Source organism: Heterodontus francisci, chromosome 1, assembly GCF_036365525.1.
Source record: "Heterodontus francisci isolate sHetFra1 chromosome 1, sHetFra1.hap1, whole genome shotgun sequence".
NCBI classification, from domain to species: Eukaryota; Metazoa; Chordata; class Chondrichthyes; order Heterodontiformes; family Heterodontidae; genus Heterodontus; species Heterodontus francisci.
Window position 1 is genome coordinate 282,979,188 of NC_090371.1, and position 22,065 is coordinate 283,001,252.

The 22,065-nt window shown below is 44.8% G+C and overlaps 1 protein-coding gene across 5 annotated transcripts in view; it reads right to left on the reverse strand.

The window, feature by feature from the left end:
* The window catches only part of slc4a4a (solute carrier family 4 member 4a), a 192,627-nt gene that overhangs the window by 114,518 nt on the left and 56,044 nt on the right, over nucleotides 1-22,065 (reverse strand). For 2 of the 5 annotated variants that reach the window (XM_068046541.1, XM_068046561.1), the window contains exons 6-9: nucleotides 21,684-21,863; nucleotides 13,375-13,451; nucleotides 8,179-8,336; nucleotides 6,520-6,607 (exon numbers count right to left, since the gene is read on the reverse strand). In XM_068046541.1, coding sequence (XP_067902642.1) covers nucleotides 6,520-6,607; nucleotides 8,179-8,336; nucleotides 13,375-13,451; nucleotides 21,684-21,863 — 503 coding nt within the window. Of the gene's footprint in view, nucleotides 1-6,519; nucleotides 6,608-8,178; nucleotides 8,337-13,374; nucleotides 13,452-21,683; nucleotides 21,891-22,065 lie in introns of all 5 variants that reach the window. The other 3 variants (XM_068046551.1, XM_068046580.1, XM_068046571.1) reach the window with 2 other exon arrangements.

Below are 22,065 nucleotides of genomic sequence, written 5' to 3' on the forward strand. Positions count from 1 at the left end.
CCTCGAGCTTGATCCACCATTCAATCAGGTCATGGGTGCTCTGTGCCTCAACTCCATTTACTTGCCTTGGTTCCCGATCTCTAGATTCAGGCTGTTCAGGAGAGAAGTTAGGAAACACTTCTTCAGGCAAAGGGTGGTAGAAGTATGGACTTCTATCCCATAAAAAGATATAGATTAATTTTTTTTTATATATATATATTTATATATAATTAATTATTTTAAATCTGAGATTGATAGATTTTTGCTAAACACGGGTATAAAAGAATATGGAGCCAAGGCTGGTATATGGAGACGGTTTTTACTAAATAGACTCCCCCACATCTATTTGAGATTACAGAGATACATCATTGATCATTTTACAATAACTGTTCTGAATTCTCAGTGGCATCCTCAAGACATCATAAATCAGCTTAACTACACAAAATAAATAACTGATCGAATTATTGGCACATGTCCCACCCTCCCATAATAAATACCAAGTAAGTAACGGGCATGTGTAGTACCACATATTTATTAAAATAAATGCAATAATAATTTATTACTGGACTCAAAGTGTGAGAAAATGGTCATTTTATTGGCCAGCTAAAGTGTTTGGCGTTGGACTGAGGATTTAATTCCGTTGAATTGCATTGAATTTTACAGCACAGAAGCAGGCCATTTGGCCCAACTGGTCCCTGCCGGTGTTTATGCTCCACAAGAGCCCCTCCCACCCTATTTCATCTCACCTTATCAACATATCCTTCTATTCCTTTCTCCCTCAGTTGTTATTCCAGCTTCCCTTTATATGTATCGATACTATTCACCTCAACCACTCCCTGCGGTAGCGAGTTCCACATTCTTACCACTCTCTGGGTAAAGAAGTTTTTCTGGAATTCCCGATTGAATTTATTAGTGACTATCTTATATTTTTGCCCCCTTTACTGATCTCCTCCCATAAGTGGAAACATCTTCTCTACATCTACTCTATCAAACCCTTTACTAACCTCCAGGGAGCTGTCATGACTCAAAATCCTAGGGGTCACCATTGACCAGAAACTGGACCAGCCATATAAATACCGTGGCTACAAGAGCAAGTCAGACGCTAGGAATCCTGAAGCGAGTAACTCACCTCCTGACTCCCCAAAGCCTGTCCACCATCTACAAGGCACAAGTCAGGAGTGTGATGGAATACCCTCCATTTGCCTGGATGGGTGCAGCTCCAACAACATTCAAGAAGCTCGACACCATCCAGAACAAAGCAGCCCGCTTGATTGGCAGCCTATCCACAAACATTCACTCCCTCCACCACCGACGCACAGTGGCAGCAGTGTGTACCATCTACAAGATGCACTGCAGCAACGCACCAAGGCTCCTTAGACAGCACCTTCCAAACCCACGAACTCTACCACCTCCGAGGACAAGGGCAGCAAATGCATGGGAACATCACCACCTGCAAGTTCCCCTCCAAGTCACACACTATCCTGACTTGGAACTATATCACCGTTCCTTCACTGTCACAGGATCAAAATCCTAGAACTCCCTTCCTAACAGCACTGTGGGAGTACCTACCCCACATGGACTGCAGTGGTTCAAGAAGGCAGCTCACCACCACCTTCTCAAGGGCAATTAGGGATGGGCAATAAATGCTGGCATAGCCAGTGACACCCATATCCCATGAATTAATTTTAAAAAAATACATCTATTAGGTCAATTTTAAAGACCTTGATTAAGGGACAACTACATACACAACAGAAAGAGGAGTAAAAACAAAAAGTGCTGGAAATACTCAGCAGGTCTGGCAGCATCTGTGGAGAGAGAAGCAGAGATAACGTTTCAGGCCTGTGACCTTTCATCAGAACTGGCAAAGGTTAGAAAAGATTTAGGTTTTAAGCAAGTGGGGAGGGGTTGGTGGGGGAAAGAACAAAAGGGGAGGTGTGTGATAGGGCAGAGGGCAAGAGAGATTAAATAACGAAGCTGTCACAGGACAAAGGCAAAGAGTGTGTTAATGCTTGTGGTGAAAGACAAAGCATTAGTCCAGAGAGAGTGTTAACGGCAGAGTAATGAGCAGCTCTGTCCACACAAAAAAAACAGGCACATGGTTAAAAAATAAAATAAAATAATAAAAAATAGAAAAATAGAAAAAAAACAGCCAGTCATGCTCTGGAATTGTTGAACTCAGGTTGAGTCCACAAGGCTGCAGGTCGAAAGACGAGTTGCTGCTCCTCGAGCTTGTGTTGATGTTCACTGGAACACTGCAACAGGACAAGGACAGAAATGTGGGCATGAGAGCAGGGGGGTGTTTTGAAATAGCAAGCAATCAGAAGCTCGGGGTTATGCTTTCGGACTGAGCGGAGGTGTGTGGTCAGAGATGCTGTCTGACCTGCTGAGTATTTCCAGCACTTGCTGTTTTTATTTCAAATTTCCAGCATCTGCAGTATTTTGCTTTTATTTAAGAAAGAGGAGGAGACACGGCTCCCTGTCACATTATACGTCAGTACTGAAGCAACACATGAGGACAAAGGCCACTAGTAACTGAGCATATAAAGGAAGAACAATGTCGCAATTATATTGATGTAGTCGGAATACCACTCACCCCCCCCACCGGCCCTTCCCCCCCCGCCCCCCCCCCCCCCCTCCTGTTGTGCTCTCCAGCTTGTGAGGAGTATTCTTGCTGAACTACTTTCCCACACTACTGCAGTTAGATTATCAATCATGCTGCTAGTAATCTCAAAACACCTGAATGGAAACCAATCTGCATTAAACGTGAATTTCTGCAACAACCTTAAAGATAATCTCGGCGAATTGCAGAAGCTCATTGATAGAGGGCAAGCTCTCAGACAATGCAGACAAAAGCAAGTGTGCAGAATGGGACAAGGCTGTGACAGGCAGTGATAGTCTCAGTGAACAAGTGGCACTGTGCGGTATTTTACAAGGGAAAATAATTAAACCTCCTGCATGAAGATTTCATCCCAAGGACTATTCAACTTTACATTAACTTTCAATTTGCACCCAGAGCTGGGAGCATGGAGAAGGCGGGGGGGTGGGGGGGGGGGGGGGGGGGGGGGGGGAACAGCAGGACAACGGTTACAGGGGCCTTTTCTTACAGCACACATCCACTTTGTACAGTTTCAGCATCTCTGTCGTCTCCCAAGGAAACGAGGCCAAAGTGTGATATCGCCGACTGGAAGAGTTCATTACTAGTTAAAGGGGGAACTCCCTCCATCAAGACTGTGTGTGGCAATCCCATTGAAATTCCTGGCCCAATGTCTAATGGAAAATAGTTGACTATTACAGAGTCAAACAGTTTTCAAATGTTGGGCCTTTGGGAAGCCTCGCGATTGGTTTGTCAAAGAAGGTTTTTGAAGGCCAATGATGAGTGTGTTTTACATTTCATGGCCAAAGTTGCAAAATGAAAGAGAAATTTTCCTTAGCTTGCACGCGTTGAGATAATTCTATGCACTAAAAGCGACTACACTTTACAAGGGCGTCCTTGGTTGAAAAGTGCTTTGGAACATCCTGAGCTCATGTAAGGTTACAGTAGCCAGCCTTCCAGGATTGTCCTGGAGTCTCCAGGAGGACATAGCAGCAAATGAAAAAACAGGGGGGAAAAAATCACTGTGGTATTAAAACAAGGTTTATATTTGACACTTTCTTTGAACATTTTTCTTCATTGGTTGTGAAAAATATTGAGGCTTTTTAAAAAAAAAGTCTCTTTTATTGGGTTGGGTAGTTGGAGGCAGCAAGTAATGTGATGAAACTTCCAGGAATGTGTCTGACTAGAGTTGGCAACTGCTTTGTAAGGTGCTATAATGATGCAAATTCTTTCATTTGATTAAATAGCTTTACATGGTTTTCCATTGTTGCCTAACGCCAACAGAGAAACCAAAGGAATCAACATTTTACTATATCTCTCAGTCCAACAGAAACCTTGGATTCAACTAATATCTACTGTGGGATATTATGGGTGCTTTCCCCCCTTGGTGGATTTGGAGGTGGGATAGCACAAAATCAGATGGGATGGTTGTGGGGGCGGGGCGAGGGGGGAGACCCCACAACCTTCCCTCCTCCATTAAAATTACGTCCAGGGTGGGAAAGCCTGTGAACAGCCTTCCCACCCCACCATCAATTGAGGCCCTCAACTGGGCAATTAATGCCCAATTAAGGGCCTCATCCCACCGCTGGCACAATTAGCCGTGTGGTGGATGGCCCTGTCACCACACAGGAAACATGGCAGGACAAACTGTGTGGGCTGCTTGCCGGCTTTGGGGGGGGTGGGGGGCACGGGGGGTTGGTCCCTTTTTAAAGGGCACTTAGTACCTGAATGAGGGACCCTGTTATCGGGAAGATGGGGGGAGCTGCTGAGAGACATTACCACCCCCACCCCCCCCCATCCTTGCTACTGACCCCCCTACAACCCCCTCCCCCATGACCCCCACCCCGTGAGACCCCTCCTGCCCTGACCTACCTGTGGCCTGGGTCCAGCACCACCCCTGGGCCTTGGTGGGTGTTCCACCGGCAGCAGCCACTGCCTCTGCAGTGGCACTGCTCAGTTATAGAGCTGCCAGCCTCTGAGGGCGGGCCTTCCATTGCCGGAGTCCTTGGTCCCACGAACGGCCCACTGCTGTCCACTTAAGTGCCGAATTGGCATTTGATTGGGCAGGACTCCCACAGAAGGGGCAATCCGAGGTTCTCAGCGTCACCCGGATAAAATCCCGGCCTATATCTCTCCTTGGGGTTCAGTGGATCTCAAGTAATTATTAAGGAGTCATTTTGAAAAGAAGCTTTCCTTTTTGAATAAAATACTTGTCGAATGTGATCACCTCTCCATCAATGTCACACAAGCTGATACACGTGGAAGTAGAAAAGAAAAATATTTCCTGGCTTTCAACCAATGAAAGACATATTTTTTGTAAATGTTTGCCACACTATTGGTGGAAGGCAAGAGGCTGAAAAATTGATTTTAATTTTCATTTTATTTTTAAAAGAGAATAAAAGGATTCAAATAGTTTAAGATCACAGGATAGGCTATATTTGAAAATTATGAAGGGTTTAAATAAGGAGAAACTATTTCCATTGGCAGAAGGGTTAGTAACCAGAGGACACAGATTTAAGATCATTGGCCAAAGAACAAGAGGGGGAGATGAGAAGAATTTTTTTTTAACGCAGTGAGTTGTTGTGATCTGGAACCCACTGCCTGAAAGGGCGGTGGAAGCAGATTCAATAGTAACTTTCAAAAGGGAATTTGATAAATACTGGAAGAGGGAAAATGTACAGGATTGAGGGAATGGAGGGGGGAGTGGAAAACTCTTTCAAAGAGCTAGCCCATGCACAATGGGCTGAATAGACTCGTTCTGTGCCGTTTCATCCTATGATTTCCATGATCAGGTTAATCAGAAAAATGACCAATTAACAATAAATCGTTAAAACTAGAAGAATTGGTAGAGGAAAGTACTTGTCAGACCATAAGTATTTGAAATTCTAATTAAAATGTAATGGTATATGGTGCATATTACAGAATTGAAGCTATTCTTGAGATCGGAGTACTTTTATTATGGGAGCATTAATGTTTAGCTCAGCAAAACTGATGGGCAAAATATCTTTTGAAGTGCAAGATGGCAGCATAGTTAGTAAAATCACTAAATGTTTCTATGGCGATCACATCAGATAATTCCTGCCATGTTGTATTTTATTTTAAACTCTGAAACAGAACTAGATGAGGTAGAAGCACAATCCCAATCTTTATTCCAATTCAATCTGGTAACATTGTAGAGACAGATGATCAGAGTTCATCACGGCTGCTATCATCTCTAAAGCCAAGTCTTGTAATAAAGAGAGGGTTTGCATTTATATAGCACTTTTTACATCCTCAGGATATATCAACGCTTCACAGACCATGAATGACTCTTTGAAGCGTAGTGGCACGAGTTTGGCAAATTTCTACTTTCATCATCTACTAATTCTCACTGGTCATTTCTCTCGTATTTTAAAATCCGCTTATGGGTTTTAAGTCATTACCTGGCGGTTTGCCTACTGAATAGGCTCCACAAACAGCCGTGAGGTAAATCACCAGTTAGTCTGTCTTAGTGATGCTGCCGGAGGTATGAATGCTGGTCTGTTCAGTAAAACAGCATCCCATCTCTTCCTTCAATATATAAGGGATCGTTTACCAGGACTTGGTCTAATGTCACATCCAATAGATAGAACTCTGAAAATACATCTCAGCATCTACTCTGTCAAGCCCTCTAGGAATTTTATAAGTTTACTTGAAACATATACAGGCATCGAGTGTGGGAATGGGACTGATTGGATTGCTGCACGGAGAGCTAGCATGGACTCGATGTGCTGAATGGCCTCCTTCTACGTTGTAAATAACTCTATGACTCTCTGAAATCTCCTCTCATTCTTCGAAACTCCACAGAATTTAGGCCCATTCTACTCAATGTCTCCTCATAGGACAACCTAGGAATCAATCTAGTGAATTTTCGTTGCACTCCCTCTAAGGCAACTATATCCAATGATGTACATGTTGATAGTTCTCACCTCATCAGACATGAGAGTGGCAATCGCTCTCCCGATTTCATGGTACGATTTAGCCTTCCCTTTGGGCCCAAGCAGAACAAACAGAAACCTGGATAAAACAGAACAATGATGTAAGTCTCAAACTATAGAGAACCAAAGTGGCTCTAACTACAAGATCTTTGCATCCCCCAACCCTTGTGCTCGCTGACCTATATTGGATCCTGGCCTGGAAACACCTCAATTTTAAAATTCACATCCTTGTTTTCAAAACCCTGATTCTGATGAAAGGTCACAGAGCTGAAACGTTAACTCTGTTTCTCTCTCCACAGATGCTGCCTGACCTGCTGAGTATTTCCAGCATTTTTTGTTTTTATTACTAATGGAAATTGGGGATGCACAAGAGGCCAGAATTGGAGGAGGGCAGAGATCTTGGAGGGTTGTAAGGCTAGAGGAGGTTACAGAGATAGGGAGGAATTTGAAAACCAGAATGAGAGTTTTATAATAGAGGCATTGCCAGACTGGGAGCCAATGAAGGTCAGCGAACAAAGGAGTGAATGGAACTTGGTGAGAGTTGGGACCGGGCAGTAGAGGTGGAGATGAGTTTATGGAGGTCTGGAAGATGGAAGATCAGCCAGGAGAGAATTAGAATAGTCAAGTCTTGAGGTAACAAAGGCATGGACGAGGGATTCCACTGCAGATAAGCTGAGGTGATGTAGACACAGATGATGTTACAGAGGTGGAAATAGGCGGTCTTGGTGATGGAAGTGATGACTAGCATATGGGATTGAAAGCTCATCTCAGGGTCAAATAGGGCATCAAGGTTACGAATGGCTGGTTCATCTTGAGACAACAGACAGGGAGCGAGAGGCTGCCCTCTCCTCACCTGATGTCTCCTCAGCAGCATTTTCTAGAGGGATGGTAGATGGATAACTATTGGGAGCAGGATCTCTGGCTGATTTCGACACCCTCCTCTTCCTGGAGGAGTTGAGGCCTCATTCCCCATCCAAACTGTAGCCTCAGTGGAACAGTCTAAACCCCGGCCCAGGTCACACTCCTTGTAGACAAGGGTTACAGAAAAACTGGCACCTCAAGAATAGAAATCAAGTATTCAGCTGTGTTTAGGGCTGAACGTTTCTCAAAGGGACTTTGGGTAAAACATTTCAGAACAAACTAAGGGAAAGGAAGAACTTGCATTTCTATAGCACCTTTCATCATGATTTCAGGACATCCCAAAGTGCTTCACAGCCAGTGAAGTACCTTTTGACGTGTAGTCACTGTTACAATGGAGCAAATGTGGCAGCCAGTTTGTGCACAGCAAGATCCCACATGGAGCAACATGATAATCAATTTTTAGTGGAATTGGCTGAGGGATAAATAATGACCAGGACACTGGGAAGAAATTTCCTGCTCTTTTACGCGATAGTGCCATAGGATCTTTTACATCCGCCTGAGAAAGCAGACAGAGCCTCGGTTTAACATCTCATCGGAAAGACGGCACCTCCGACCGTGCAGCACTCCCTCAGTACTGTACTGGGAGTGTCAGCCTGGATTTTATGTTCTCTGGAGTGGAATTTGAACCCACAACCTTTTGACTCAGAAGTGAGAGAGCCACAGCTGACAATGGACAGATTGCTGAACTATCTTTGCAGAGGTTTACAGGGGTCATTGTCATTTACTTACCTGGTCGGTACAGGAACCTCAGTCAGAGCCCCCAGCATCACAGCATGCTGCAGGCGCACAAAGGCAATAAATGGGGTATCCAGGAAGTCCACTTCACCCACCAGCACGTTGGAGGCTTCAGCATCGCGTGGGAGCTTCTTCATGAATTTGTTCTTGAGCTGGATCAAGAAAACCAACAGGTAATTATTGTAAGTAAACATGTCCGATGACGAACAACTTCCACCCAGAAGACAGGGAGGTTCAACACTCTGATGTAGTATTTATTATTTATTATTTAGAGATACAGCACTGAAACAGGCCCTTCGGCCCACCGAGTCTGTGCCGACCAACAACCACCCATTTATACTAATCCTACATTAACCACATATTCTCTACCACATCCCCACCATTCTCCTACCACCTACCTACACTAGGGGCAATTTACAATGGCCAATTTACCTATCAACCTGCCAGTCTTTGGCATGTGGGAGGAAACCAGAGCACCCGGAGGAAACCCACGCAGACACAGGGAGAACTTGCAAACTCCGCACAGGCAGTACCCAGAATTAAACCTGGGTTGCTGGAGCTGTGAGGCTGCGGTGCTAACCACTGTGCCACTGCGCCGCCCCCACTGTGCCACTGTGCCGCCCAGTATCGTATAGGAGATGTGAGGGAGACGAAAAGTAAGGATCATAAATATAAGATAATCACTAATAAATCCAATAGTGAATTCAATAATAACAACCAGAACAGAATTTTCATTTATTTAGCGCTTTTAAGAACATCCCAAGGCACTTCACGGGAACATGACCAGAAAAATTTGACACTGAGTCCCGTAAGGAGATATTAGGACAGGTGACCAAAAGCCTGGCCAAAGACGTAGGTTTTAAGGAGCAACTTAAAGGAGGAAAGCGTGATAGAGAGGCGGAGAGGTTTTGGGAGGGAATTCCCGAACTGAGGGCTTCAGCAGCTGAAGGCATGGCTGCCAGTGGTGGAGTGGTTAAAATCAGGAACACGCAAGAGGCCAGAACTAGTTGAGCGCAGAGATCTTAGAGGGTTGTGCATCTGGAACAGGTTCCAGACATTGGGGTAGGATTTTTCCCCCAAGGGCAAGAAACAGAGGTCTGGACTGTTTCCAGTTGCAGAACCCGCCCCCAGAAGCAAATTGGCGTCTGTGTTTGCCTCTGTTCTATGTGATGATTTATATAGTGGTAAAGTGAATATACTAAAATTCTGGCCCATCTTTCAAAGACTCCTTCTACAAGTGACAACACCAATAACCACCCTCTCTACACTATATCACTGAAGTACTGATACATAAGGCACATTAGCTGTGACTTAGTGGGTAGCACTCTGAGTCAATAGGTTGTGGGTTAAAATCCCATTCCAAAGATTTGAGCACAAAATGTAGTCTGATATTCCCAATGTAAAACTGAAAGAACATTGCACTGTTAGAGATGCTGTCATTCGGTAAACCACATGGACAAATGTGAGTGAATTAAGGAAAGGGAAAATCATGTTTTACTAACTCGCTAGAGTTTTTGAGGAGGTAACAGCAAAGGTTGATGAGGGCAATGTTGTTGATGTGGTGTACATGGACTTTCAAAAGGCGTTTGATACAGTGCCACACAACAGACTTGTGAGCAAACTTGGAGCCCATGGAATAAAAGGGCCGGTAGCAACTTGGATACGAAATTGGCTGAGTGACAGGAAACAAAGAGTAGTGGTTAATGGATGTTTTTCGGGCTGGAGGAAGGTTTGTAGTGGAGTTCCCCAGGTATCAGTGTTGGGACCCTTGCTTGTTCTGATATATATTAATGACCTAGACCTTGGTGTCAAGGCACAATTTCAAAGTTTGCAGATGATACAAAACTTGGAAGCATTGTGAACTGTGAGGAGGATAGTGTAGAACTTCAAAAGGACATAGACAAGTTGGTGGAATAGGCAGACAGTGGCAGATGAAGTTCAATGCAGAAAAATGTGAAGTGATTCATTTTGGTTAGAAGAACATGGAGAGACAATATAGAATAAAGGGTACAATTCTAGAGGGGGTGCAGGAGCAGAGGGACCTAGGTGTATATGTGCATAAGTCATTGAAGGTGGCAAGACAGGTTGAGAGAGCAGTTAATAAGGCATACAGTATCCTGGGCTTTATTAATAGGGGCATAAAGTACAAGAGCAAGGAGGTTATGTTGAACTTGTATAAGACACTAGTTTGGCCTCAGCTGGAGTATTGCATCCAGTTCTGGGCACCGCACTTTAGGAAAGATGTGAGGGCATTGGGGAGAGTACAGAAAAGATTAATGAGAATGGTTCCAGGGATGAGGAACTTCAGTTATGAAGATAGATTGGAGAAGTTAGGACTGCTTTCCTTGGAGAAGAGAAGGCTGAGAGGTGATTTAATAGAGGTATTCAAGATTGTGAGGGATCTGGACAGAGTAGATAGAGAGAAACTGTTCCCGCTCGTGAAAGGATCGAGATCACGAGGGCACAGATTTAAAGTATTTAGTAAGAGAAGCAAAAGTGACATGAGGAAAATCTTTTTCACGCAGCGAGTGGTTAGGGTTTGGAATGTGCTGCCTGAGATCATGGTGGAGGCAGATTCAATTGAAGCATTCATAAGGAAATTAGACAGTTAGATGAAAAGGAAGAATGTGCAGGGTTATGGGGAGAAGGCAGGGGAATCGAACTGAGGGAGTTGCCCTTTCAGAGAGCTGGTGTGGACACGATGGGCCGAATGGCCTCCTTCTGCACTGTAACGATTCTGTGATTCTGTGAAATACCCCTTTGCACTCTCAGGTGGATGTAAAAGATCCAATGACATTATATTGAAGAAGAGCACAGGAGTTCTCCCAGGTGTGCTGAACAATATTTACCCCTCAATCAACATGTTTGCTGTACACAAATTGACTGCCATGTTTCCTACATTACAACAGTGACAACATTTCAAAAAAGTATTTTATCAATTTTGGGACATTCTGAGTTTGTGAAAGGTGCCATAGAAATGCAAGTTCTTTATGATATAGAAACACACCTCTGAATGACAGTCACTCATTAAACATTCAAAGGGAGTTGGGGAGAAGAACAATAATTAAACATTTGCCCTCCTGTCTTGCCTTAGTTCCTATTTGTTTTGAAATATTGTTGTAAATCTAAGAGCTGTAAGAAGACCCCAGTTAAAGAAAGTTAACAAAAATATATTTGTTTAAGTCATTAGTAATGCAGTGAAGAAACGGCTGACAGTATTTCCAAGTTAGGATGGTGTGAGACTTGAAGGGGAACTTGCAGATAGAGCATGGCTACCCGACCCGAACCCGACCCCGACCCGACCCCGACCCGACCCCGACCCTGACCCGAACCAAACCCGACCCGAATCCGAACCCGACCCGACCCCGACCCCGAACCCGACCCCGACCCGAACCCGACCCGACCCGAACCCGACCCGAACCCGACCCCGACCCGAACCAAACCCGACACGAACCAAACCCAACCCCGACCTGACCCCGACCCGAACCCAACCTGAACCCGACCCCGACCCCGACCCGACGACGTGTCGGGTTGGATTGCTCTTCCGGGTTCGGCATCCGGGCTCGGGTCGGGTCAGACCGGGTTGGACACAGTGACAGCCAGGACATCAAGGTGGGAAACGTGCATTTGGACCCTGCACTAGACTGCACTGAGCCGATTCCATCCAAGGTAGAGCACAACCTCTTCAATAAAGTAGATTATATTCCGGTGGTCAGGTCGGGTCGGGTCAGACGTGGGACAAGGTCAAAGGACTCGGGCCGGGTGGGTCTCGGGTCGGATGTGGTTCTGTCGGGGTCGGGTCGGGTTTCATCTGCAGACCCGAGCAGGCCTTTACTGCAGATGGTGGTTGTTCCCATACACCTGCTGCCCTGGCCTTCTCGGGAGTGAAGGTTGAGGGTTTGAATGCATGATTACAGTCAGCATGTTATTGCAGGAGCATCTGAGATTGCAAAACCAATCGAGCAACATTTGAATCAACTGTTGATGTATGGCATATTCCTCAGGGTCAGTATCCATTAATGGCAGCCAGAGTAAAGCCCACGGCCATTCAAATAAAAAAATACATGCATTTATATAGCGCCTTTCACAACCATAGGATGTCCCAAAGCACTTCACAGCCAATGAAGTACTTCCACAGTGTAGTCACTGTTCTAATGTAGAAAACATGGTAAACAATATGCACACAGCAAGCTCCCACAAACAGCAATGTGATACAACCAGATAATCTGTTTTTTTAGTGATGTTGGTTGAGGGATAAATATTGGCCAGGACACCGGGGAGAACTCCCCTGAAATCATTCAAAATATTGCCATTGGATCTTTTACATCCAATCGAGAGGGCAGACAGAGCCTTAGTTTGACATCTCATCTGAAAGACAGCACCTCTGACAGTGCAGCACTCCCTCAGTACTGCACTAGAGAGTGTCAGACTGGATTTTGTGCACAAGGCTCTGGATTGGGACTTACACCCACAACCTTCTGACTTAGAGGCAAGCGTGTTTACAACTGAGCCATGGCTGACACACCTTCCTTTCATTTTGCAGCCATGGCAACAAGGTGATTTTACACATCGCAGGAATAACTGCAATAAATCGTTGCCATTGATCAACAGAGCAAACAACCCGCTTGCCTTTTTTGGAAGCCAGGGTGGGGGTGGGGGCGTGGGGGAGTTGTGCTTAAGAAGGGCGGACAGTTCAGTCAAGACCAGAAGGCATGGCTGGGTTCTTCTGCTGTTGATGGGACTCTCAAGTTATTTCCAACATACAAATTGCACAAGAAACCAATCTAGTGCAGACCAGCTTCTGACAGAATCTTCCCTGGGCCACAGAAACCTGGGTGTTCAAATTTAAAACTAGGGAGGCTGCGTTACTTCAATTACTAACCCAATTCATTTCCAAGCAGTGGCTTCCAACTATAAACGGGAACAAGTTTGGAAACAGCTCATGCTTGCCGGCAAGTGGAAAATGCGATGGCAGGACCACACCCAGAATGGTGACCTAACCCACATGTGTCAATGTGGCGACAATAGCATAGTCCTAATGTTACTGGACTAGTAATCCAGAGGCCTGGATTATGGCTTCAGAGACAAATTTAAATCCCACCATGGCAGCTGACAACAGAACACGACGAGTCATTCATGCATCAGTGACATGTTCTGATCTGATCAAAGTCAGCACTGAGAAACACTCACCTGGTCCTTATCTGGTTTGTCGGAGATGTCATTCATGCTACCTGTAGTTAGATTGCGATGGGATAATCCTGGGCTGCCTGGAAGGGAAATCCAATGGCAGGAATTAAAACAGGACACTTAGCATTGTACACAGGAACTGAAAACTCAACTGGGAAGAGAGACAGAAAGTGTGAAGTTGGAAGAATAGATTCCGACAGAGAGAAATAAGAACTGCATTCCTATAAAAGCTGACTACTCTTCTTGCATGTTGCCGTATGCAGCAATTTTTTCCCCCACATTCTTACCCCATCAAGTGAAAAAGGTTTGGGATGAGTTTTAGTCTTCTGGCTGCAGCAACAGCTGACTGGAAGAACTGTGAAGGAGCTGTGTTATTTTATGGGTCCCCCCCCTAACTTGTATGAGCTAGCAGCCATGAACCTCACTTTCCATCGGTAGTTTATTGTTCGGGACGTGGGAAGATCAGGAACTGCTGCAAGTTTTTAAGAACCTCAGCAGCTTGCAGAGGTTTTAATTTTTGACTTTTGTAGCCAGCAGCAGGAAAGCAACATCCTGAAGGTGTGGGAAGATGTCTAGGGGAGAAAAGAGACCCAAGGTCGTCAGATACAGCAGTGGCGAGCTGCTCAGCAGCAGAGCATTTCACTTCAAACTCTCCTCAACAAACCACTGCTAAATAGCTTCACCAGCCAGCTCCAACATTTTCCCAAGTGGTCCACTTTGCAACTCATGGGAGCGATGGTATCATGCAACATTGGTGTGACCAATGATGCCCAGGATTGGGGAGAATCCTGCAACTTGGGTGAAGCTCAGAGCCTTAACCTGTTGCTACGGGATCCACAGTGAAAGTGCAGAATCAGTTTGCTTTAGCATGGACTGCAGATTAGCTCATGTTGCTGATATCCCCATATCAGCATAGAAGGAGCTAGAAACAAAGAGGTGTTGTTGGTTAAAGAGGACACTGCTGTCTTTGGTATAGCAGTTGGCTGTGAGTCCTCGTGCAAGATGTCACTGCCTCCCTGGAGAAGCAAAGTTTCCTCCTAAATTATGTCTCCAAAAACTGTACATTACTCTGGGCCCAGAAAGACCATGCATTTCTATAGCATCTTTCACAACTTCAGGATGTCCCAAAGCACTTTCCAGGCAATGATTTTTTTTTTAAAGTGGAGTCACTGTCGGTGTGTAAGAAACGTGGCAGCCAATTTGCGCACAGCAAGCTCCCACAAATAGCAATGTGATCATGACCCGATAGTCTTTAGCAATGTTGATAAGGGAACAAATATTGGTCAGGACACCAGAAAGAACTCCTCTGATCTTCAAAATAGCGGCCGCGGGATCTTTTACATCCACCTGAGATGGCAGATGGGACCTCAGTTTAATGTCTCATCCACACGATGGCACCTCCGATAGTGGAGCACTCCCTCAGTCCTGGAATGTCTGTGAAGTGCTTGGGACATCCTGAGGTTGTATAAGGTGCTATAGGAATGCAAGTTCTTTTCACTTTCTTGGTCTGTGGGCAGGAGCAGCAGGTGGTGATGGTCAAGCATCAGGCTGGGAAGTCAAGCTGGCATCTTAATGATGTCACATGACCTTTTTAAATTCCTTTATGGGATGTGAGTGTCGTTGGCAAGGACAGAATTTATTGCCCATCCCTAATTGACCTCGAGAAGGCGGTAGTAAGCTGCTTTCTTGAACCACTGCAGTCCTTGGGGTGTAGGTACACCAACAGTGCTGTTAGGAGGGGAGTTCCAGGATTTTGAGCCAGCGACAGTGAAGGAACGGAGACATAGTTCCAAGTCAGGATGGTGTGTGACTTGGAGGGGAACTTGCAGGTGGTGGTGTTCCCAAGTGTCTGCTGCCCTTGTCCTTCTTGGTGGTAGAGGTCGCAGATTTGGAAAGTACTGTCGAAGGAGGGTTGGTGAGTTGCTGCAGTGCATCTTGTCGATGGTACACACATTGTGCGCCAGTGATGGAGGGAGTGAATGTTGAAGGTGGTGGATAGGGTGCCAATCAAGCGGGCTGCTTTGTCCTGGATGGTGTCGAGCTTCTTGAGTGTTGTTGGAGCTGCACCCATCCAGGCAAGTGGAGAGAATTGCATCATACTCCTGACTTGTGCCTTGTAGATGGTGGGCAGGCTTTGGGGAGTCAGGAGGTGAGTTACTCGCTGCAGAATTCCCAGCCTCTGACCTGCTCTTGTAGCTACAGCATTTATGTCGTTGGTCCAGTTCAGTTTCTGGTCAATGGTAACCCCCAGGATGTTGATAGGGGGAGAATTCAGCAATGGTAATGTTATTGAACATCAAGGGAAAATGGTTAGATTCTCTCTTGTTTGAGATGGTCATTGCCTGGCACTTGTGTAGCATGAATGTCACTTGCCACTTATCAGCCCAAGCCTGGATGTTGTCCAGGTCTTGCTGCATCTGGACACAGGCTGCTTCAGTATCGGAGGAGTTGCGAATGGTGCTGAACATTGTGCAATCATCAGTGAACATCCCCACTTCTGACCTTATGTTGGAGGGAAAGTCATTGATGAAGCAGCTAAAGATGGTTGGGCCTAGGACACTATCCTCAGGAACTCCTGCAGTGATGTCCTGGAGCTCAGATGATTGACCTCCAACAACCACAACTGTCTTCCTTTGTGCTAGGTATGCCTCCAACCAGTGGAGGGTTTTCCCCCCGATTCCCATTGACTCCAGTTTTGCTAGGGATCCTTGATGCCATACTGGGTCAAATGCTGCCTTGGTATCAAGGGCTGTCACTCTCACCTCACCTCTGGAATTTTGTCCATGTTTGTATCAAGGTTGTAATGAGGTCAGGAGCTGACAGGCCCTGGCGGAACCCAAACTGAGTGTCAGTGAGTAGGTTATTGCTGAGCAAGTGCCGCTTGATAGCAGTGTCGAGATCACCTTCCATCACTTTGCTGATGATTGAGAGTAGACTGATGGGGCGGTAATTGGTCGGGTTGGACTTGTCCTGCTTTTTGTGGACAGGGCAACTTTCCACATTGCAGGGTAGATGCCAGTGTTGTAGTTGTACTGGAACAGCTTGGCTAGGGGCACGGCTCAACTTACACGTACGCATGGGGATCCCACTGGTTTGTAGGAGGAGGTCGCACCACAAAGAATGATTTCCTCCCTCCCTTGGAAAATCAGGCAGGTTCTGAGACCAGGGCAAACTGGGCTGCAGAAACTGACACTCCATTTTCCGCTCATTACCATCTCATTCCTGAGTATAAGACACCCAAAATCACCCGAGAGAGGAGACTAGTTACTGGAGTAAGCCAAAGTAAATCATACCTCAGTTTCATGTTTCCATAAACCCTTCAGTACAGCAGATAGGCCCATATATTGAGGCAGAAAAATATCTGCACATATTGCGATTGCCCGACTTTCTCCCAATGGAATGAATGCAACTATGAACCTTTAAAAATCCATAGTAAAATTCCTCATTGAACTTCGAACCAGATGTACTTCAAGCTATGCTTAAATAGATTTTCTCAGAATCAGCAGAGAGACAGTAGATTGTAGACGATTCTTGATTATCTACATTGCTGTACAGATGCCATCTTATTTGCCGCAGTACCTCCCAGCCTGCATATTCCACCTCTTATCATGTTCCCTTCTGGCTGTAAGTGTGTACAGAGACTTAATGTTGGGTCAATACACTTCCAAGTCTTTTGTTCTTGAAGAAAATGTAATGGTATCTGCTGTTGGGATGTTTCGAACTTCTAGTTACACTTATTTTGGGGAGGGGGGTGTTAGAAAGGATGCTCATGACTGACCTTCCCATCAATCTCTGTTAACCGTCCCTTGAAAGACTCACTTATTGCAAAAGACTTATTGTAAACATCTATTCTGCTGGAGATAAAAAGTCAGGAACTCTTTAATACCAGAGGCAGATCTGAAGCAAAGGACTGGACTGAAACGACTGAGCTCTGTGCTGTATCTGCACAGGCAGTGTGCCTAGCCTGGGTTTCAGATCAATACTGCTGCACCCACATTGAGACAGAATAAACTCTACTGCCCAACCCTTCTCTTGCTTATTATTAGGTTGGTACCTGGAGGACTGCATCTTAACTAAATTAATGAGCTGGATAGCATGCCCATTGAGAGATTGCAGTGGATGGAACAAATTCAGACCAGGGACCTTCAATGGGTAAATGTTGGGGGTAGAACGAAGGGATGAAAAGCCCGCTCCCTCTTACAGAACCATTTCCTGGGTCCTGTCACCATCTTCTCCCGCAGCGGCTTTGAGAAGTGGCAGTGACGCAGGCAGATGGGACACAAATCCTGTAAGAAACCTGGTCTCCAAACCTACCTCCCGTCCCTCACACCCCTGTAGCCCCCGTCCCTCCACTCCACCACATTTGGGAAAGGAGAGGCCAAGAGCAATCTGGGCAGAAGCAGGGGATGGGAGATACGGATCAGGATCAGACCACGATCACCCTCATTCTCCTTCATTCCCCTCCGGATTTTAGGTGTGACCATGGAGGAGAATCTGAGCCATTGCTTGGAGAGGATGTGGGTGGGGTGGAGTAGGGTGGTGATCAACTACAAGCTGTAGTTGGCTTGTTAATGCTGTTCACACTGAAATGTTGACATTAGTGGGTTCATGCTGCAGTAGAAACCTCATCAAACAGGAAACCCCCCCAGGAATCAGGTGAAAAGCCTGGTTTACACACTGCACAATATTAGTCCCTACAGGCTTCAGTGGGTACAGTGTACAATTGGTGTTCCAGCCAATCCTGTGGGGTTTCCTGCCCAGCAACGTAGGTCAAAGTCTCAGAGCAGATGCATCTGGTTGTTCCAAGAACGGAACCTACCCAAAACTACCTGATATTGTGAGAGTCTCTTTAAGAGAGAGGGGTGCTTCCCATAGGAACAAGAGGAGGCCATTCAGCCCCTCGAGCCTGTTCTGCCATTCAGTTACATCATGGCTGATCTGTATTTTAACTCCATCTACTGCCTTGGTTCCACAACCCTTGATACCCTTACCCAACAAAAATCTATCAGTCTCAGTTTTGAAATTTTCCAATGACCCCCAGCCAGAGTTCCAGATTTCCACTCCCCTTTGTGTGAAGAAGTGTTTCCTGACATCACCCCTGAACGGCCTGGCTCTAATCTTAAAGTTCTGCCCCCTTTGTTCTGGACTCTCCCCACCAGAGGAAATACTTTCTCTCTATCGACCCGATCAACTCCTTAAATTATCTTAAACATCTTGATCAGATCACCCCCTTCATCTTCTCTATTCGAGGGAATATAAGCTTAGTCTATGCACCAGAGCAGAAATAAATGCCAGCAGATTACTATTGTTCAGTAGGGTTCCCTTGTAGCCTGGGCCACCCTCCCCACCACCCTCCCCACCACCGCTATCATTACCTCATTGGCACGTGTTGGACTTACTGAGCAGTGCCATGTTTTGGCTCTGCTGGGCTCGGAGGTCCTGGTCCGAGCTTCGGAATGCCAGGCAAGGCACAGAGTTTTCGAGTGGACTGCAAGCTTATTGTAGGCCGTCGATAGCGAGATGAAGCAAACGCAGCAGCAAGGCAAGAAGTGAGAGAAAGAAAAATCTAGCAACAGCAGCAGGAAATTCGATTTACAGCAAAAAAAGGACAGTAAAAAGGAGAAAATACCAGTGCAGCAACCTCATCATTGGACATTATTGGAGAAATCACAAGGTACACATCAAAATCAATAGATAAACTTTTGACTCTCATCATGATGCTCATCAGACTTTATCAACCAGAGTATGTGCTTTGCTTGAAAGCTGTAGTTTCAGAAACGTACACGCATTTATTCCAATTCCTCAAATATGCAAAATTTATTCCAACATTTTAAATATGCAAATTGTTTCCGATATTTGGATAAACCACATGATGAATCAAAAGGAAATCTCCACCATAATACAACTGATCTGTTCAATCCTGGCCAATAAAGTTTCATATGCAAAATGAATTAAGATGTAAAATATCAATTACATATTCTTAAGTTTGTAAATCTGTATTATTGATTAAAGAGCTAATGGATTTGTTTTGACACTTTGGAAAGATATTTCAATTGAGACAAATTAAGATGCCATGAAGTTATTCTAATCAATCTAGTTGCACTTTGCCAAATTATAATTCATTTTCACCAACACTCTTTCACCAAATACAAGAAGGATATGTAATATAAAAGCATATCAAAAATTCAAACTGATATACTGTACTGGAACAAACAATCAGAAGGTTTAATAGCACATGATAGGGTAAAGTTTGTGAGGCTGACCGAATATGGAAACTCACTCGATGGAGAGTGCAGATCAGAGAATTGGGAGAGGAATGTAGTTCAATCTGACAATGGGATGCTACAAATTGATAACATTGACCACGGGCACTTCAATTCCTCGATATGTGACTACAGTCCACACTCGTGCACTGGGATGGAGCCTCGCAAGATTTACCCTGATGCAAAAACTAAGATCCAACCAACTCCACCACCAACTTTGCAAATGATTTCATGTATGGTAATCATACCCAAAGATGTTGTAGTGACTGACTGGCTTTGTTATTGGCTCAAAGATAATTGTCGGCCTCTGTTACACACTATGGCCCAGTCCTAATCAGTGAATAATCACAATTCAGGAGCTTAGTGAATTATTGAAAAAGAATATATCCTATTGCATCAAATCATCAGAACAGAAGATTATTTAAAACATTAATTAAAATAAATATATATATTATAGTTTTATAGTTTCTGAAGCTTTAAAGGCCTGTGTGTATTTTGGGTTTTAAATCTCTTAAATGTGTATTCTTCAATTACAAATTGTTTTAGAAGCCAGTTGTTGTGATCTGGAATCCACTGCCTGAAAGGCGAGCAGATTCAATAATAACTTTCAAAAGGGAATTGGATAAATACCTGAAGGCGGAAAAAAATTGCAAGTCTATGGGAGTAGGACTAGTTGGACAGCTCCTTCAAAGAGCTAGCACAGGCACAATGGGCCAAATGGCCTCCTTCTGGCTGCATGATTCTACAATTCTAGACTGTGTAGAATGCAATCATGGGAAAGAAACAATGAACTCCACACCAAGGATTAAGCCAGTCAATCAATACTCCATCTGAAAGCCCAAACAGTTTCAAACGTCATAGGATAGAGACAGAAACACTAACTGAGGGTAAAGGGACAGCTCTCAGAGTGTCAAGTTACAGCTGTGTCTTGTCAGTTCATCAGTGGGAGCTTCAGGGATCTCTACTGGGGCAATGGTAGCAAAGAGCTATTTTAAAAAAGGTGTAAAGGAGGCTTGCTAACCAAGCGTTGTAACTTTAAGCAGAAAAATGACTCAAGTCAGAAACTCAAAGTAATATCAGTAAAGCTTTAAATTTTCCACATCTACCTGATGGTGAGTGGCTCCAATTTATAAGTTTCTTTGAACAATGGTTTTCTATCTTGTTTTTATTGTTCCATTGCGACTGATTTCATATGAGCCACTCCCCGTTCCTTGGTGCTTTTAAGGGAAAGGGAGGTGTGGCAAGTGGAACACTGATTATTTATTGTCTGTAGCACTGGGAACATGTTTTAAGGCCACAGTTGAAGGCGCAGTCAGTATCTTTGCACTAACTACAGGACAATCATATGCAGCTACAGGCATCTGAGACCCTTCAACATAGATGTTCAGCTGTAAATTAAATAATAACACACAAGTGACTTCTGTGAGGAATTTCTCATGTGTAAAACATTCTTTCCTCTCAGTGTGTTTACTATTTTCTATACACAAAGGGAAATCTGGAACTCTCTCCTTCAAAAAGCTGTTGAGGCTGGGTGGGTGGAGGGGCATCAATGGAAAATTTGAAACTGGAGATTGATAGATTTTTGCTGGGTGAGGATATGAAGGATTATGCAAACAAGATGGGAAAATGGAGTTAAGACACAGATCAGCCATGATCTAATAGAATGATGGAAAAGACTTGAGGGGCTGAATGGCCTCCTCTTGTTCTTATGAACGAAAGTGCATCTTGCGCTAATGATCTCCATTTCCTTCCCCCTTTTTGGCACACAGTCATTTTGCCTAAATAAGACGCTTGTATGTTGTGGTGCTGTGGAACACGGGGCTGATGCCAATTGAGTGAGTCAAAAAATGATGGGTCTGGCAGCTGTCTATTGATGAAAAGCCTCCATGGGGCTGGTTTTCGAGTGGATTTTCCTTCCCATGGTATGGGACCATACATGTAGGATGATAAGGGAGGATGTTAGTGATGGAATGTACAACAGTGGAGGGGAGCAATGGGGTGGAGAGCAAGAGAAGAGAGGCGACTGCAGCAAATTGGCACCTGCATTACCATTATCTGAGGCGGAAAACAGCCTACTTGCACTGGACACCGTCTTTCCGATTTCAGCCAGTGACCGGAGGTTGGATTTCTTGGTCTGGTGGCGATGCTTGCGTAGAAGAGTGTAGGTCACTTTCTCTTTCAGCTCAGGTTTCAATAGTCCATGCGCAATTTGGTTGTCGATGATCATCTCTGCCAAACCACAAAAGAGTCAACTGCCTTTGGGGGAAAGAAATTGGGCTTGATCTCTGCTACATTCAAGTCGCAACTAAAAGTTTCAAACACCACCAATAAAAAAAGAACTCGCATTTCTATAGCCCCTTTCACATCCTCAGGATACACCAAAGCACTTTACAGCCAATGAAGCACTTTTGGAAGTGCGGTCACTGTTGTA